The sequence below is a fragment of the Vespa crabro genome, chromosome 7 (assembly GCF_910589235.1).
Source record: "Vespa crabro chromosome 7, iyVesCrab1.2, whole genome shotgun sequence".
NCBI classification, from domain to species: domain Eukaryota; kingdom Metazoa; phylum Arthropoda; class Insecta; order Hymenoptera; family Vespidae; genus Vespa; species Vespa crabro.
Window position 1 is genome coordinate 3,625,001 of NC_060961.1, and position 14,623 is coordinate 3,639,623.

General features: G+C 38.2%; 1 protein-coding gene across 16 annotated transcripts in view; it reads right to left on the reverse strand.

Moving 5' to 3' along the window:
- Nucleotides 1–14,623, reverse strand: part of LOC124425507 (latrophilin Cirl-like) — a 662,270-nt gene that overhangs the window by 2,430 nt on the left and 645,217 nt on the right. For 12 of the 16 annotated variants that reach the window (XM_046965921.1, XM_046965917.1, XM_046965912.1 and 9 more), the window contains 14 exons: nucleotides 13,927–14,033; nucleotides 12,195–12,381; nucleotides 11,855–12,033; nucleotides 11,119–11,760; nucleotides 10,607–11,018; nucleotides 10,306–10,531; nucleotides 10,053–10,218; nucleotides 9,735–9,949; nucleotides 9,460–9,563; nucleotides 8,266–8,310; nucleotides 7,217–7,385; nucleotides 6,787–7,011; nucleotides 2,250–2,447; nucleotides 1–1,433 (listed from right to left, as the gene is read on the reverse strand). The exon at nucleotides 1–1,433 is cut by the window's left edge and continues 2,430 nt beyond it. In XM_046965921.1, the coding sequence (XP_046821877.1) occupies nucleotides 579–1,433; nucleotides 2,250–2,447; nucleotides 6,787–7,011; nucleotides 7,217–7,385; nucleotides 8,266–8,310; nucleotides 9,460–9,563; nucleotides 9,735–9,949; nucleotides 10,053–10,218; nucleotides 10,306–10,531; nucleotides 10,607–11,018; nucleotides 11,119–11,760; nucleotides 11,855–12,033; nucleotides 12,195–12,381; nucleotides 13,927–14,033 (3,730 nt within the window). In that variant the 3' untranslated portion in view covers nucleotides 1–578. Of the gene's footprint in view, nucleotides 1,434–2,249; nucleotides 2,448–6,611; nucleotides 7,012–7,216; nucleotides 7,386–8,265; nucleotides 8,311–9,459; nucleotides 9,564–9,734; nucleotides 9,950–10,052; nucleotides 10,219–10,305; nucleotides 10,532–10,606; nucleotides 11,019–11,118; nucleotides 11,761–11,854; nucleotides 12,034–12,194; nucleotides 12,382–13,926; nucleotides 14,034–14,354; nucleotides 14,462–14,623 lie in introns of all 16 variants that reach the window. The other 4 variants (XM_046965923.1, XM_046965924.1, XM_046965925.1 and 1 more) reach the window with 4 other exon arrangements.

Below are 14,623 nucleotides of genomic sequence, written 5' to 3' on the forward strand. Positions count from 1 at the left end.
TTTTTTTCTTTTTTTCTTTTCGCAAGGATCACACACACCGTGATTAGTACTCGTAGAGCAAGGAAGGAATCTTTCGGCGCAGAATGTCGATCGTTAAGTTTAGTTGTACACGAACCATCGCGTAGGTTCGCCAATCGACTCGTGTGGCTTTATAACACGCTAAAAAGCGAAGTAATATCATTCTAGCCTTTCGTGTTTTTTGTGTTTCTCTTCTTGGAAGGACCGTCATCGTCCGTTTCTCATTTTCACGATTCTTCTCCGAAATCTTAGCCTTTGTTCGTCTCTCTCCCCGTTCAACTGCTTTCATTCATAGGAAAGAAAAGTCTTCTTGTTAAGAGTAAAATCTCTTTCTGACAAATCCAAGAGAGAATGAGAGTGAAAATAAGAGAGTGTGTGAGAGAGAGAGAGAGAGAGAGAGAGAAAGAGAGGAAAAGAAAGAGAGAGAGACGTTATGCTGAGCTACAGTGGAATCAGAGAGAGATCGGAGTCGAAGGGCGAGTCCTACGAGAGGAACAGAGTCCTACCCCAAAACGTGGGGATGTTGGACGAGATGGAGGACGAGACGATCCAGCCTTGACCTAACACTCGCTGTAGGAAGGCGGTGGCATTCCTCGTCCTGTATACATGTCCGTTTGGGGTTGAAGATGGCAGACGACGGTATGGCCGTCGAGAACAGCGACGGTTCTCGTATGATCCTGTTGAGGTGGTAGTCCATAACCTGCAGGGAGTCGTGGCAGTTCACCGAGCTCGTACCTCGCTTGTTGCCTTCGTAGTTTCTCCCAGCAGGCATTTAAGGTCCTTTCAACGGTTGGACCATATTCCGTTGGATCGTAGTGAGTGTTCCCAACACGATCGCTCATCGTTTGCCCGTAATGGAGCAGGTTACGATCGTTAGCAGGTGAATATGGAATCAATGGCCTATGATCACCGTAGCTTCTCGAAGATTGTCTACTCATGTCGCTTTGTCGTCGACCATCCTCGTCAGACATGTCTGACACTTGGATCTCTCCGACAGCTCCACCGGCGCCACCTCGTTCGATTTCCTCGTAAACAGGATCATCTTCGTTCGTTAAACCACCAACGCTGCCAACTCCGCGATGCGTTGGAAGATGTACATGCTGACCGTGATGAGCATGCATCTGATGATGCATACCATTTCCACCGTTTCTACCATCGACGATTTCTGTGTAAGTATGATTATATGGCATGGCAGCTCGTCGTCCAGTTCCCACCGAAGTAGTTGCCGTTGTCGTTGCTGCCCTTCCACCGCTCATCGTCTCGCTACCATCGTTCGAGCCGATGATGCGGTTTCTATCTCGATCTCGATTGCGACCTGAATGGCCCAAAGTTGAAGTGTTATGTGTCCTCGGTGAATCTTCTTGTTCTGATCCACCGTGTCCAGAGTCCCGGGAGTACGATTTAAAAGAAATGTTCTGTGGGTGGAATAGAAATTGATATATTAGATATTTTTCTTAAATTGAATTGAAAATAATTTTGCTTTCTAAGGGAATTAACGTGCCGTTTTGTCTTTCAACAGGATATGACGATTTTTTAATTCGCCAATAGAAAAAACACGGCAATTTTGAATTTGGATGTCGCGAGTCGAGGGAAACGGTCGTGGCTGCGCATGCACTGTGTAACGAGGGAAAAGCCGAGAAAAAATTGTTCACATTTTCTCGAATCATTGAGTGCGTAACTCGTCTCTAATCTTATTTTATTCAGGGATAATTAAAAAAAGAAAAAGAAAAAAAAAAAAGAAAAAAATAATCTGCTATGACCGAGGCTTTTTAACTCGCGCAAACATCGTGCCTTTTTGACAATTAAACGAGAGAAGCACACACCATGCACGAGAGGGCGGATCTAGCGAAAAGTTAGACAATTAGTTTGATGATCGTAAGAAAATGCTAAAGAGAAAGAAAAAAGCATTGACATATAGCATGGACCGCGTGTCCCACACGTTAAACGTCTTTGTTTGTAACTCTAAAATATAAAAAGTCAAATAACTCTTTAGCAAAATGTATTATTACATTTATGTATTAACGATTATTAAAAGTACGATTATCTTTATTGTGGGACAAAGCAATCCGAGTTTATACATATGTCGATGGAAAACAAAGAGAAGAGTTAAAGGAAATAAAGAAAAATGAAGGTGTTATTTTTTTTTTATCTGTGCTAAAAACTAGCGACTAGAGTAGCGACGAGAGAATAGCGTTAAATAGCGCTTGCGAGCTAGCCGCCTAGTTAGTTACCTTCCACATGAGGTTTTTGTTAAGGTGGCCCCAAGTGGCGGTGGCAGATTTGGGGATATTAGGAGCTGAGGGTAAGAATGCGTGACGGGCGTACGGCAGAGTGGCCACGATGTGAGCCTCTGTGCCAGAGGATTCACTTGGCACAGCGACTGCCGGCTGCCTATCGACTATCGCCCAGCTTCGACCGGATACCAAGTACTGGAAAATCAAGCATTGGTCGTGGCTGTTAATCCTCCGTTTACCTCCATTCTCTCTCTCTTTTTTTTTTCTAAATTTTGTCTTTCACTTTTATTCATAGAACATGTTAAAATTGGCTAAATCTTTTACAGAGAAGTCAATGAGGTAAACGAAGGATCGTACGGATCTCCGAAGGTAGCTTGTTCCTTTGGAAAGTTTTTTGGACCTTCTTTCAAAAAATGACAAACAAAATCAGCCCGTGAATCTATTCCGATGTATACGACGTTTTTATTTTTTCCATTCGATAACATGGGAAACCGAATGCCTCGGAGATCGTCACGTGAACCACCTGATTCGCTGCCATTCCCAAAGTTTGTGTTTTACGTCGAGGAAGGATTAAACGCCTTGGTGAGAAATCAATCAGCGATAATAGCAAAAAATTATAACCTGAATTATGCATTGTGCGTATTGTGCAAATCTATATATTCTAGAGCTGACGTTATATTTTTCTTTTTTTCATTTTTTTTATCGAACAACAACAATAAAGAATTCGTTTCTTTTGTTGTATTAAGCGAAGAAGCTCTTTTTATTTACCTTTTCTTTTTTTTTTTCTTTTTTATATTTATCCTCACGATCAACCCCTCTAATAACGTTACATTTGTCTTAGATTTTTCTCGTTTATAACTTACCTTATTTCAATTTATGATATATGAAAAATCATGCGATCGAGTGATTTCGTTATTAACAGTAACACGAAATCGAGGGGTTAACGTTCTTCGTAACGAAGCATCGATATTTTTTTGTTCACGGAAAGCCAAAAAAGTAAAGTGCTCGATCGCGTTTGCATCTAGATTAGGCAAGATCAGGCTTGATTGGCGTTAAACGATCGATGAAACGCACATCAAAAGAATAATCTTTTCGCAATTTTAATTCTTTTTTGTTCTTTTTTTTTGTTTCTTTTTTTTGTTTTTTTGTTTCTCTTCGTTTATAATCGCGGTATCGATCGATCATTGCGGACGAGCGCGCGCACGCGACCTAAAAGCAAGGCAAGTCTGGTCGCGTCTTCATCGTCCATAAATCGAATCGAGAGCGAGTACCTTGGAAGCGAAGCGAACATACGTTAGAAAACGTAATGCGTTCTGGGTTTATCTGAACGGCGGCCGAGCGGATTACGGAAACCGTTCGTCAAGGTTATCGCGTCGTAAAGATCGATCGATTTTTACGAAGGAAAGCAGCAGCATCGTCGAGTATATCGCTGCGCTGGCAGAAAACGAAAAGAACCTTATGACTTTCCTTCCGTCTACTCTTCGATAATCTTGATATCGCGTGTCCGCTACCTTCCGAACATTACGAATCTTTCCAAAACGCACGGAGCTTTCACTCTGTGAGGTATGCCGATATAAGAGAAAAAAAACGAAAAAAAAAAATAAATGGGAAGGATTTTCCTCGGTTTCTCTATATTTTTTGCTTTCAAAATAATTATACACGTGCTCGATTCATTCGTTCAGAGTGTTAAAAAGTATTTGACTTTAGATATAAGTTAATTCGAATGAAATTAAATTAAAGATTTAATTTAGCAAAGATTCAAGGTATGAGCCCAGTGAATACTTTATAATTTTTAAGCCGAATTAAAAGTGCTCGTTAACACGAATAGAAAAAATCAATCTCGTCGGAGTTTACAAGGGAATTTTTATTTTGATCTTTCGAGTGATTTACCTAGCTGCGTGACACAAGGATGTAAAAGCGTGCGTGGAGAAATGAAAAGGTGAACACGTAGAACACCTTTTGGTAGATATCAAAGTGAGAATATGATAAGAGACAATTACTGCTAATCTTTTATTTACCACCTCTCGTGCGACGAATGGGAGCAAACGAGTAACTCGTTCTTTTTTTCTTTTTTTTTTTTTTTTTCTTTTCAAACTCAAGCATCATACTTTTTTAACACTCTACGAATTATTATTATTTTTTTATTATATACCGCGTAAAATAACGCGAAACTTTGAAGGGCACGACGAGTCATAAATAGGTCAACGAGTAAAAGCTAAAGCGTTAAATCGCCGCGAAGATGGACGATCGTAAATCAGGTAGAGATACGCGCGACGTCTAGACGAACGTACGCTTTCGAATTCCTTCGTAGCCGTGGGGGCCTCCGAGAGCTGAAGCGTCTGAAATAAATGACAAATCGCGTGCGAGCGCACGCTTTGTCAGGCAAGGTTGCATATAGAGGTATGGGGTTGTTCTTGAGAGGACAAGGCAAAGAGGGACGACTGGTAGGTTGGAAAAGGAGGCAAAGTAACCAGCAACCGCGTTACACCAAACCCCGAGCCAGATAAGAAGCACGAAAATCACCACTGTTAGTAAGTAGGAGGCCTTGCAAATAGTACGTTCGCGTGTTTACAGCTCTGCAAAGTCAAGTCCGTGAATGTTCTCGCTTTCTCTCTCTCTCTTTCTCTCTTTCTCTCTTTCTCTCTTTTCCCCTCTCTCTCTCTCTCTCTCTCTCTCTCTCTCTCTATCTATCTATCTATCTATCTATCTATCTTTTTTTTTCTATTTCTCTTTTTCTCTCTCTTTCATTATCATCGAAAATTCATATTTCAAATTCATTTCTGTTAATCGAAAGACGATTATTATTGAGTATCTATTTATTTCAAGATTTATCTTTTATGGTGGTACAACAACAACAACAACAACAATTTTGAATATTCAACATAGGTTGTACTTATCGACAATGTAATTTTCAAGTATATCGTTGGTACGTGTTCGAGAGCATATGTGTTTGAGAGAGTCGATAGGCGAGCACGTTTTCTGACTTTCGTTTGCCTTGTTACTTCGATATTCCACGTGATATTACTTTTTTTTTTTTTTTTTTTTGTATCTTTTCCCTTCTACTTTCTAACCCACTTTGTTAGTTCCTACGTTTTCTCTCTCTCTCTGTCTCTCTTTTTCTCTCTCTCTCTCTCTCTCCCTCTCTCCCTCTCTTTCCTTCTTTTTTTGTCTCTATTGCGTTTCCAACTCTCGATGATACTCTGCCCACGATAACCAAAGTGGTGGCTTGAGAATGAACAAGCGCACGAGAGAGTTCGAATAGGAGAGTTTCGAGTTACGTGACACGTACGAAAATTACGTATGGTAAGTCGAGAGGAGAATCTCGATTAGAGGAAGGAGGATGAGAGTTAGCCACTCAACAACAACGCGTCCTGCAACAGACTTGGCCAATATATTTAATCAAAAAAAAAAAAAAAAAAAAAAAAAAAAAAAAAAAAAAAAAAAAAAAAAGAAAAAGAAAAGAAAAAGAAAAAAAGAAGAAAAAAAGAAGCAAGCCGTGACTTTCTCGCGTTAGATCGAGCGAGGAAATACGAAAGTGTTGAGAAAATCGATTGATTGAGTTACAGAAAAACAAAATTAAGATGTTACGATGAGAGGTATTTTATACAGATAAGAAGGAGGTAGTGACCAGATGAGATGTTATTCGAAATTAAGAAGAATTTGTTGCCGAAGAAAAAACGTAGACTGAAGAAACATCAAGAAAACATCAGAGAGTCATTGAAGAACATCACTTCGAGTTGAAAGTGCAACGTAGTTCAAGAGAAACTCATTTGTCTTTTTTCTTTTCTCTCTCTCTCTCTCTCTCTCTCTCTCTCTCTCTCTCTCTCTCTATCTATCTCTTCCTCTCTCCCTTTTTCTCTTTCTCTTTCTCTCTTTCTCTCTCATTCTTTCTCTCTCACTCTTTCTCTCTCACTCTTTCTCTCTCTCTCTCATTCTTTCTCTGAGCGAGTGAGGTGCGCGAAAAAAGCGAGAGCGATTTGATCAGCTAGCAATCAATTAGTACGTGATAGATACTGGCAGAAAAGAAGCAAAAATAACATGTGCACGGAGTGACAATAGCCAATGAGTGAACGAATTAGCGAGTGAATGAGTGAATGTAAAAATAAGAGAGAGAGAAAGAGATAATGAACGAGAGTGAGTGAGTGAATGAGTAGGTGAGTGAATGAGTGAGAGAGTGAGTGAGAGAATGAAAGAGAAGAGAGAGAGAAGGAGAGAGAGAGAGAGAGAGAGAGAGAGAATAGGGGAGAGATTATTCGATCCGTCCATTCATTTAGATGGAATTCTTCATCGAAGGAATACCTATTGCAAACTATTTTTTATCTTGCTTCTCGGTTTGGTGTATAAGCGGCGTTTGGATACCTTGCTGAGTGGGATGCCTATTGTGGTTGCTAGGTGCCATCATGTGCATCTGGTGTGCCCCGACCGGCGACCTCAGCGACAAATTGTTCAGGTTCACGTTTATCGAAAGATTCGTATTGTTACAGGCCGCAGTCAGATTGTTGTGATTGTTCGGCGGTGACGTTGTGGTACCCACGTTAGAGGCGGCATGAGGCGATAGTCCTGAGCTGTCCGTTGTTGGAGCCGAAGGATTTGAGGATGTGTTGTGCGAGGCAAATTCCTTTCCACCGTTTCCACCAGGACCAACTCCACCACCGCTCGTACCGGATGACCCGGAACTTCCCGTCACTGTCTTCGAACATCTCAAGCACTTTGGTAGCCACGAGTGACGTCGGATGAACTTTCTATACTCCTTTCTTACCTATGATAGGAAAGGTACACTTCTTTTTTATGTTCTTTGCGAAAAAAAAAGAAACAAAAGCCTGACCTTTTTCTGATTCGTCATAGAATTTTTTTTTTTTAATTTTTCAATATTTCAATATTATCTGTTGCGTTATTATGAATGACAATTATCGTTGGAGCTCTATTTAATTTTTTACATTATTCTTCTTTTTATATTCTTTTACCTTTTCGTTTTGAACGCAGTGGAATACAAAGATGAAAAGACCCTGAAGGCTGTTGAGTACAGTAAAGATGTATGCCATTACCACTGATTCTTGATTCAAATAAAGGAGTCCAAAAGTCCAGGTTAATCCTAGTAGAAATACTAGGACGATGGCGCCACGTAACCAAGCTCTGACGAGAAATAAACAAAAAGTGAGTTATATCGTCGAAAAAAATTTTACAATGAAATATAATCTTTTTTTTCTTTTTTTTTTTTTTTTTGCAATGTCGACCTTTAAAAAGAGAGATAAGGATGCGAAAGTGTCGACGGTTCGTTCGACAAATTTGAACGTTGCGTTTATCGAACGTTTTTCAAGTGAATAGAAAACAATTATTTTCTATTTGAATGTAAAATTATTATATTTTTACGCAACGAATCTTTCTTTGCGCACTCGAATCGAACCGTATCGAATCTCTTCGAGTTTCATCGACACAATTTATTCTTTCTAAACATTCACGACAAGAGCGTGTAACTACACAAGAAGGCCGAGAAGATAATTAGAAGAGATTGTACTTTGTCTAAGTTCACGTTTATATCTACTTTCAAATCAGGCGTGATACTTTAAACTAACTAAGAATAATACAGCATGCATGTGGATTATCGTGTGCATTCGAAGGAAAGGTGAGATGCATCGTTTCGATTCGACGATGATACGTATCATTTTGACTTTTTAGTTTGCATAAAGAAGGACTTTGTTTTCTTTCTCTTTCTTTCTTTTTTTTTTTTTTAAACATCATGAGACCCGTTTCGTGCTCGTGATACCAATGAACTTCACGATATATCGTAATTCTGGTGTGACGACTACGAGACTATACTACCACAACTACTAATTTTGTTAAATTAATTGGGATACCAAAGTAAGAATCGATTGATTCGATTCGACATAAAATCGGAAAATTAATTCGTTGTAAAGTTAGAAAGTAGTGGGAAAGAGGGAGGTTAAGAGAGGGTATTAGTAATAATGTTAATAATAAGAAAAGTGAGTAATAATAAAAATGGTAAATATCTTACAAGTGCGCTTGCAATTTGTTGGGAAGAGCATTCTCTTCCTTTCCACTACCAACCAACCACGCCATGCAGAAGAATGTAGAACAGTGTAGACAGAAGTGGGTAGAAGATTTAATACAAAAAAATGAAACAAGACAGCAGTTAGGTGATTGTTCCGGCACCATTGATATCGATTGATTATAATTAAAAAATTTCTTTCATCATCATCATCTGCAAACACTCGATTCGTATTACTAAGTCTTATTGACTTTAATAAATGTCAAACTGATCACGAGTATTTACTTATGTACACATTGTTTCAACCATTAAGAGGATTATCTTGCAGTGCTCCTTTTAACATGAATACATTATTTAAATGTAAACGATATATGATGCAAAATGTACAGGATAAAAAGAAAAATTTATCGTAATGTCTCGTTCATAATAATTCGAATCGAGCTTGCAAGAAATTTTAAAATACCATCACCGATGTGTCAAATAATTTTATTTTTTATTCTACGAAAAGCTTTTCTGCGTGTTTTCACGTCTCTTGTTTTGATTAATTTATCTTATCTCGCTTTCACGATTTTTTTCGTCTCTCTTTCATTATATCTCTTAACAGCTTCATCGAATCACAAATTTATTTGTCATTCGTTCCAAGAAGTTACGAGCGAAGAGAGACCGATCATTATTGATCAGAATTACATTGATAAGGTTTTAAACGTTGACAATAATGCGTTTGCTAACTAACACCAATTTTGTGACTTAAAGAAGAAAAAAAGTTAGAAAACGTAATGTATACAATGTATATCTATATACATGTATAGATATATATATATATATATATATATTTATATTTATATATATTTATATCATGAACGAATAATTTAGGATTTACAGCAATACAGTGGCGTGTCGAACGAACGAAATCTGCGGTCATTCCAACATAGAACTCAAACCAAAACCAATAAAAACTTAGCATGGCCGCAAGAATAATGCGTGACAACGAGATTCACTTCGGGAGATCTCCTTAAGCAATGAAAGCTTTGCGAATATGAACCGAAAGCACCAAACAGACATTTCGACTCTACGCTCGACGAGGGGATTTAATCTCGATCATGTTAATGACGGACGTAATCTCAATTTTTTTTATACTTTATGTACAATCCGTTTGTACGATAAATAATCAATGACAGCTCGAAGATAGTTTGCGCTTACCTTGCGCTAGCTAGACGAGAATGTTCTTTACTCTTCATGGCTACCGTCGTATTTGCGTGTCGGCACATCATGTATATCGCCATCGACAGGAATACGAGATTCGCCTATTACGAAAAAACAAAGGATTATATAATCGTTAGATTAGAGTTAGATTGAGCTTTTGTTTAAACTTAGAAGTTTGATTTCTAATTGACGTTGAATATGTATCATCACGCTGATGGAATCGTTAAGAACGAGTTACCAATTGCGACGTCCAATCTGTTTTACATAATTACCAAGATTACGAGTATCACGGGCCCCACAAAGCTGAAGATGAAGTAGTTGTCCGCTCGAAGCCAACAGTATCGATCGGTGCCGTAACTGAATGGATCGATTATACAGGATATCGCAACTACTAGTAACGGTGCCCCATAAGCAACAAGATAATACCATCGTAGTCTAGACTTTTCCGCTTCGAAAACTTCGATCAGCATAACATACAATTGAAATCCTATTGTGGAAATAGAATGAAGGAAATCAAATTAATATTGATCGATTTATTTATAAAAAAAAACAAGAAAATTCTTTTGCTTTAAATCCCATTATTATCATACCTTCGAGGAACATCCAGGCGAATGCACATAGGAAAAAAAAGTGTAATAAACCAGCAACAATACCACAGACGATCCTTTGATTCGTTTGTCCGATACCACAAACAAACAAAACTTCAGCTATTAACAGGCAGACGCACAGGTTCTTGTGTATTGTCGTTCTGTCCGACTGAGAAAAAATCATTTAAAATTAGACATTTGAGATTTGTTGTAAAATGAAAAGATTTATACAATTGTATGATTATTGCAATCATACCTTGAGTCCACGAAACAATTGAAAGGTAAGTATCGCTAACACCAGACAAACGACAGATATGATGCAGCCTATATATGTGATGATTTGTAAAGCGACTTGATGAGCGATGTCAAGTCTAACTGCATGAACGTCCATTAGAACGGCGAAATTTGTTAAGTGATTGCACTCGCATACTGTGTGCGTGTCGTTACTCTTTCTTATTTGACAGCCTTCTTCTGACCAACCACTGAAGAAAAAAAGTATCATTAAAGGATTATCTTAATTATTTGCTTTTCATGATTTCTGAATTGTAAATCTTTACCTCAAAATATAATCCCAAAAGACGCAAGTAGGATTGGTGACGTTTTCCAATGTCAAATGCCTGAAGTATATTCTTACTGGTTCCGATAACTGTATATGTCGACCTTTTCCTAATGAAGCAGAAATAATCTTACTGTTCAATAACCTAGTCGTGTTTCTTTTCGGCAACGATTGCGAGTCATCGTTTGTAACGACGGACGGCAATTCAGCTTGCGGTTGAAGAATTTCTTCGAGTCTATTGAAGGCCATGAAGACTAGTCGAACGATCCCAGCTTCGCTGTTTTCCAAAAGAGCACCTCTGGTTAGTTCGACGTGTGCCGTGGATGCTGTCCATCTTCCCTCCAAGATATTATTTGGAAAGACCTCGAGATCATTACCGATATTGCGTGTATCCAAAACGCGAACTTCCATTACTATTGCAAAAAAAGAAGGTTCGTAAATCATTAATAAAAGAAAATAATGAAATGTAACGAATACCGAATGAGAGATATTTTAATTGTTGAAATGACTCACGTATATTCCTACAATCATGAGTGATCGTTTTCTCTTGGGTCAAAGTATCAGCCAATAGAAATGCATTTTCTTCGAGACCTATTAACAAAGAGGTCGCTACTCTCATTTGTTCCTGATGACTGAGATCCTTCCAAGAAGCCATCTGTGCTTCGTTCAAAAGATTACTGCCTGTTCTTACAACACCTTGCAAGAGTTCCGTAACGCTGACTTCCCTTTGATTGGGATCCTGATAGGTCCTAATATCTTGTGCCATCTTTTCGGCCATATTTTTTATGATCTTGGTTGTGATCATCATGTCACCACCATAAAGACCACGGCTATTGTTCGTTACTTGTGAAAGTTCTCGACTGATCCCCAAAATGACGTCACCATCAGTTACTCTATTTTCCAAGGACGTTAACCAAACAGAACGACACTCGCTCAAGTCTGGAGTTTCTCGATGCCAGACTGCGGAATCACCTTTGGCAAGACATCTCCAACGAGCAAGTCCATTGGCACCACCTGGACAACTTTGGACGGCAACGTCTCCAGCTCGAGTCGCATTCCATGAAAGATTTCGTGCTATTACTGGTGGACAGGCTTGTCGTCCGTAATCGTACCATTGCCCGTTCGAACTGGACTCTGGATAATAAGTGCTGGGTACTGAAAATAGAAAGAAAGACCGTGAAGATTGTGAACTCAAGTTTTATATTAATTTTAATGGAATGGGAGGAAGTAAAAAAATTGATGTATTTACCGGTTGGTCTTCGACTTGTTCTCCATGGAGCAAATGTCGATGTAGTTGTTGGCTGCATTGTTTCAGGCGCGATAGGAGGAATCGCTGCTCCGTTCGCTACGACACCTTTCTCTGGAAGAATAGAATCTTGGTCTTCTCTGATAATATCCATTTCGTCGAAGGACCTTGTCGAGGTTGGACTGAAAAGCAAATTGTTTATTTCAATGGTGGATAACGAAATATATAATGATATCTTATCGTTATGAATTATGAAAATGAAAATGTAGATGATGATGAAAATGAAAAGATTGATAGATATATATATATATATACACATATACATAGAGGTTCGAAAACTGACCTTGGCGGAGTGGTTATTGGCAAAGCTGGTGTAGATGGTGCCGGTGGTGGTTGCGGTGGCTGTTGAACCGCCGGTGTCGTAATCCTCGAGGGAGGTCTCACGGTTGGCTTAGCCGTGCTCCAAACGCTCGGTTGCGAAGTTATGAACCACGGAGGACTCGGTCGGGATGTCGTCGTTGTTGTAGTCGCTGAAAATGTTTCGGTGGATATCTTTTAACGAGGCAGTAATGGAAGAAGAAAAGAGAGAGAGAGAAAGAGAGAACCTATGTTCTCTAAAGAAAAAAAAAACGATGTCGTAAGAAGATTTGCAAGACGCATTTTGTCTATCTGTCAATGAATTTATCAAATATCAGAAAGTTTATATAATTGAAAAAGGAAAATGATTCGAATGGATCGTGGACGTGAGGATAGAAAATTTTGTTGACTTGATTTTAAGACAAATAACTTTATCAAGCTTCTTTTATCGGTGATTTTTGCTATTTCTCTGATTCTTATCAATTATGAAGAAAAAAAGAAAAATTATATATAGATCATTGATATGTAGATTTTGCGAAAGAATTTGAGCCTATCTTTTTGAGAATAATTAAATCGATTTTTCTCAAAATATCTAATAAGTTATATTACGGAGTCTCGATTTCACATTAAATTCTTCAAAACAAATCAATTTTATAAAACAAAAAGACCATTAATCATGTATACATGTAATAGTAATAAATAATTGAAAAATTTACATAAACTGATACTGTTTACATTTCTATTTCGTTTAAACAGAAGACATAATTACGATCGAATCGTTTCATTAAGAGAAAAGTTAATTTTCATTGTATACATATGATATCTAGATTTAGAATGTAAATTCATAGAGTGCCAGAATTTTCCTGTTCGAAGAAAGGGTAGAAAACAGAGTAGAGGCGAGAGAACGTTACTTATGTTATGCTAACGCGGTGGTTCACTGTTACCATTTGTTTGCGTGTCTTGCGTCATGTGCAACTCGAGTCTCTTCAACGCGGTTGCAACGGAAACGTTCACTGCAAGTCTGACACCAACAAAAACGATCTGTTAGCACGTAATACATATTCGTTAGCAAACTGTATTTCCGGACAGCTCTTTCTCAATCTAGATTTAGTACCGTTGCTTGCTATTCCCTGTTATCTCCGTAGACAATAAAAAATGATGGATTCCTATTAAAATTTGTTCTTACCTTCATTATGATCATCTAAATATTATTTAATATTAATTACAAATTTGAATTTACAATAGTTCTCGTTAATGATTCGATCGTAAAAATCTGACAATGTTAATATTTTCTGAAGAACTGACATTTAGGTAGATCAAAAAATGGGCTACGAATAGATTGACCGGATGTTGAACTCGAGACCCGTATTTTATATGCAGTGGTACGCAAACTGTTTACACTTTTGATCCCCCTTTTGTTAGGCAGAAATCTTATGAGTTCCTTTAAAATATTTACACGCAAATATATTAATAAATATACAATAATAATATCATTTTACTTTTTTTTTTGAAAGTAAACAACAATTTCGTACCATGATTTTTATAGGACTCTTTAAAAACTCGAGTCTTATAGCTTGCGCACCACTGCTCTAAACCGCTAACTGACTTCATTTCTTCATAGCCTTCTTAATTTGAACATAACGCGCGCGCGCATGTTATAACCCTTTCAAACATAAATTAGGGAGATGGATAATCGTCGATAGAAAAATTTTACTTACCAGAGACACAACGATAATGTGCCTCGAGATATTTGTGCGTGTTGGGACAAGGATCACCGAATTGCGAGGTTGATGCAACGATGCTGCAGTTTTGTTGGTCGTTACACCTGAAGAGGTTTTTGCCGAAAGGACCAACGGTTAACAAAAGGAATAAATTCGACACAAGTTTACCACGTGTGCTGCCATGGATTTTTCGACTCTTCTTGATTATTTGTTTTCTTTTTTTTTTTCCATTTTTACTTCGAATCGACGTCGCGGGAACAAGGGGAAAATAATAGGAGGAAAATTTGCTTTCCCGCTTACTGCGTATCGATTTGCGTCAGATTTTTAATGGATTTTCGATGAACGCTGCTGCTTCGCGTTATCGCGCGCGCGAAAAAAAAAAGAAAAAAAAAAAAAGAGAAAGAATTTATTGGATTTCAACCAACCTAGACAATGGTACTGCGCCTCGACGTACTTTCCAGTTCCGGGACAAGGATCCTCCTCGAATATCTCACTGCGTACATTCAGCGCGCAGGAATTACGATGATTGCACCTGGGATGCGTCGCGTTAATCAAAAGAATGTTATTCCAGATAATAATAATCATTTGATCATCACGATTCGTTTTATTCTCGCAAGAAATTGATAACCGATAACGAGAATCAAATGTAACATTTTCGCACTCAGTCAAACGTGATTCTATTTCTTATTGTTCT